At 48.8% G+C, this 1899-nt stretch overlaps 1 protein-coding gene across 1 annotated transcript; it reads left to right on the forward strand.

The window, feature by feature from the left end:
- Positions 1-5: 5 nt before the first annotated feature.
- gjb10 (gap junction protein beta 10) lies at positions 6-1697 on the forward strand (the record flags this gene model as incomplete). Its single annotated transcript, XM_008333728.3, has 1 exon — positions 6-1697. A coding segment is annotated over one exon (786 nt), but the record flags the coding sequence as incomplete, so codon positions are not given.
- Between the last annotated feature and the right edge of the window lie 202 nt (positions 1698-1899).

Here is a 1899-nt window from a genome sequence, read left to right on the forward strand (position 1 = left end):
TGAACTGGTCGTTCCTCCAGGGCCTCCTCAGCGGAGTGAACAAATACTCCACGGCCTTTGGCCGAGTGTGGCTCTCCATCGTTTTCCTCTTCAGGGTCATGGTGTTCGTGGTGGCGGCCGAGAAAGTCTGGGGCGACGAACAGAAGGACTTCAAGTGCAACACGGCCCAACCCGGGTGTCACAACGTCTGCTACGACCACTTCTTCCCCGTGTCCCACATCCGGCTGTGGGCGCTGCAGCTCATTTTCGTCACCTGCCCGTCACTCCTGGTGGTGATGCACGTGACCTACAGGGAGGACAAGGAGAAGAGGAACCGCGAGAAGTATGGCGAAAACTGCCGCCGTCTCTATCAGAATCCGGGTAAAAAGCGCGGCGGCCTCTGGTGGACGTACGTCCTCACTTTGGTTTTCAAGATCGGCGTGGACGCCACCTTCGTCTACCTGGTGTATCACATCTACGAAGGCTACGACTTCCCGTCGCTGATCAAGTGCGAGCAGAAGCCGTGTCCCAACAAAGTGGACTGCTTCATCTCCCGTCCCACGGAGAAGAGGATCTTCACCCTCTTCATGGTGGTCACCAGTCTGCTCTGCATCCTGCTGTCCATTATTGAGATCCTCTACCTGATCGGCAAACGCTGCCGCGAATGCGTCACGTCCATGCACCACTCCCGCCAAACCGTCACCAACACGATATCGAGCGGAAGCACCTTGATGGTGGAAAACAACATAAAGCGGCCGAGAGACAAAACCCCCGAGACCCCCGCCCCCTCCTACAGTGTGGTCGTATCGTGAGGCATCGTCCCGCCATGAAGACGAGAGACTGTTGGACCAGAACTGACCCTGAGTTCGTCTGAACTACACTGGAGTTACCTGGAGACCAGAGGAGCCTCTGGACCATCAGACTAAAACTAGTACTTTCTGTGCACATGAGCAACGTTCAGTACCAGGAACTGTTTTCAGGGAACTGAACAATTCCATCTGGTCTGCGTCAAATTAACTTTGTTTTTTCCTAGTCTTCCTGGATGTTCTCAGTGCTGCCTACAGAACTCCTGCATCAGTAAATATGTCACCGGTGAAAGTTAAAATAATATTTTATATCTTTTCTCATAAATTGTGGTGTTTAAAAAAGTGTCGCGTTTACAGACCGATCGTAACAGTGTTTGTCCAAACTCCACCCCCAAGATTTTTGTATTTTCCTTCAACCGCACCTCAGAGGAGTAGTGGCTAAAACCAGTCCCGTCCCATCGATGTGCAGCAGTGCAGTTCCTGGTTCCTGTTCCTGTGGTGGGAACATCCTCGCGATGTGTCACCGACGTGGAATGTGATGCTGTTTTGAGAAAAAAAACAAAAAACAACTTAATTTAAGCAAAGATAAAAAAAAAAGAAAAAGTGAATGTGTGTGTGTGTGTGTGTTTCCTCTGTGTGAGTCACTCTGTGGTTTTCATAAACATGTGGTTCCTCTGTCAGATTTTCCCTCTGCTCCTGCCCAGCCTTCGAACCTCCAGTGTGGACGTCACTGTAAACGTTGAACTTATTTAACTTTGTTCTTTTTCTCTGTGTGTGTGTGTGTTTTCCTGAAATCAACCATAATAATCGATGAAGTCCAGACGTCGGTGTCGTCTGTTTTTATACCTGTTTTTGGCTGCACAGATGTAAATAGCATTTTCTATTAAAGAGGATTATTTTCGTGTTTGAAAACCGCGTCTCTGTCTCTTTAAGAGCTGCTACTCACTCGTACTTTTCACTGTAACAGAGACTCTGTGAACAACACAGTTGTGAATGTAATCTGTTGATTCGGCAGGTTTTACCGTGTGACAAAGACATTTCTGAGTGCTTCATAAATCCCTCACCGCAGAGTCTCCGTTGCTAGGCCCGGAGTTCTCATTGTTTAGGTTGATTG

Source organism: Cynoglossus semilaevis, chromosome 1 (genome assembly GCF_000523025.1).
Source record: "Cynoglossus semilaevis isolate Cse_v1.0 chromosome 1, Cse_v1.0, whole genome shotgun sequence".
Taxonomy (NCBI): Eukaryota; Metazoa; Chordata; class Actinopteri; order Pleuronectiformes; family Cynoglossidae; genus Cynoglossus; species Cynoglossus semilaevis.